The sequence below is a fragment of the Raphanus sativus genome, chromosome 1, assembly GCF_000801105.2.
Source record: "Raphanus sativus cultivar WK10039 chromosome 1, ASM80110v3, whole genome shotgun sequence".
Lineage (NCBI taxonomy): Eukaryota > Viridiplantae > Streptophyta > Magnoliopsida > Brassicales > Brassicaceae > Raphanus > Raphanus sativus.
Window position 1 is genome coordinate 20,905,638 of NC_079511.1, and position 1,170 is coordinate 20,906,807.

Sequence of the window (1,170 nt, forward strand, 5' to 3'; positions counted from 1 at the left end):
CATCCAGCATGTCTTTCAGGAGCTCGGTGTTGGCTTGAATCTCTTGAGCATGAACCAGGAGGTCGACTTCGTCCTTCTTCTTGGAGAACTTCTCCTTGACAACAACCAGAATTGTTGTAGGCTTCAGCTACCTCCTTCTTTCCTCTCCGGACGGCTAGCCTGACCTCAGCTTCCTTGTTCTTCTGGCTGCTCTGAGATGTGGCAATCAGCTCCTTGACTTGATACTCGGCTATCTTCCGAGCAGCATCCAACTCCCCAATCTTCCTATTTTTCACCTGGAGGTCAATCAGCTGGCTCTCGATCGTCCCTTGCTGAGCATCACACTTAGAGCCAAGTCTCTTCACCTCGGCTTGGAGATCCGAGATCAGAGCCCGAGTCTGATTGAGCTCAGTCTTGTTGGCCTTGACCAACTCAGTGACCTGGGCTAATTCCTCAGCACTAGGGGCATTGTGTACAGCGTCCTCAAACTTGAACTGAGCTCTGTTGATAGCACCAGCCAGCTACAGAAAACGGAAAACGATTTAGCGAAATCTTCCAAAGAAAAAGCTGAAAGATGAAATAACTTCATACCTGACCCATGTGATGAGCAATATCGACGTACTCATCCTTGTGCGTGAGATTGGAGATCGAGGGGAGGGAACACCCGGGACTCTTCATGTGCCTCATCAGAGTAGCAAACCCCACGGATCGTCCAAAACCGATCCAGGCTTCGAATGAGCAAAGTTCCAGCCAACGGTTCCTCCTCTAGAGGAGGAGGAGGAAGACCTCGAAGGTCTGTCAACCTGGTCAGTTCGGGACCTCTTGTTCCTCGGGGGCTCAAGCTCCGGAGGATCCCTCACCATTTGGATCAGCCTCAGTCATCGGAACCTCGGAGGAAAGGCCAACTTCCTGAACCTTAGGCTCCGAAGAGCTACCTTTAGCAGGAGCAGAGCCTCCTTCGTCAAGAACCTCCTTCACAGAGTCAAGGAAGGATCCTCCCTGGTTCTTGTCACTCCCTCTAGAGGAGCTGGGCAGCCTTGGTCGATCTACCCCTGGAACGGAAGGAAGGTTGAATTGGCATCTTTCTGTGAATGAGTCTTCTCGAGGAGTACTTGCTGCCGGAGGAAACTTCGGGAGAACGGAATCACCTTCAGAAACTAAGAATGAAAAAGATTCATTAATCGCATGAGA

General features: G+C 50.9%; 1 protein-coding gene across 1 annotated transcript in view; it reads right to left on the reverse strand.

The window, feature by feature from the left end:
- Window positions 1-1,025: 1,025 nt before the first annotated feature.
- The window catches only part of LOC130497560 (uncharacterized), a 6,770-nt gene continuing 6,625 nt past the window's right edge, over window positions 1,026-1,170 (reverse strand). The window contains exon 6 of the mRNA XM_056990459.1: window positions 1,026-1,136. Coding sequence (XP_056846439.1) covers window positions 1,026-1,136 — 111 coding nt within the window. The remainder of the gene's footprint in view (window positions 1,137-1,170) is intronic.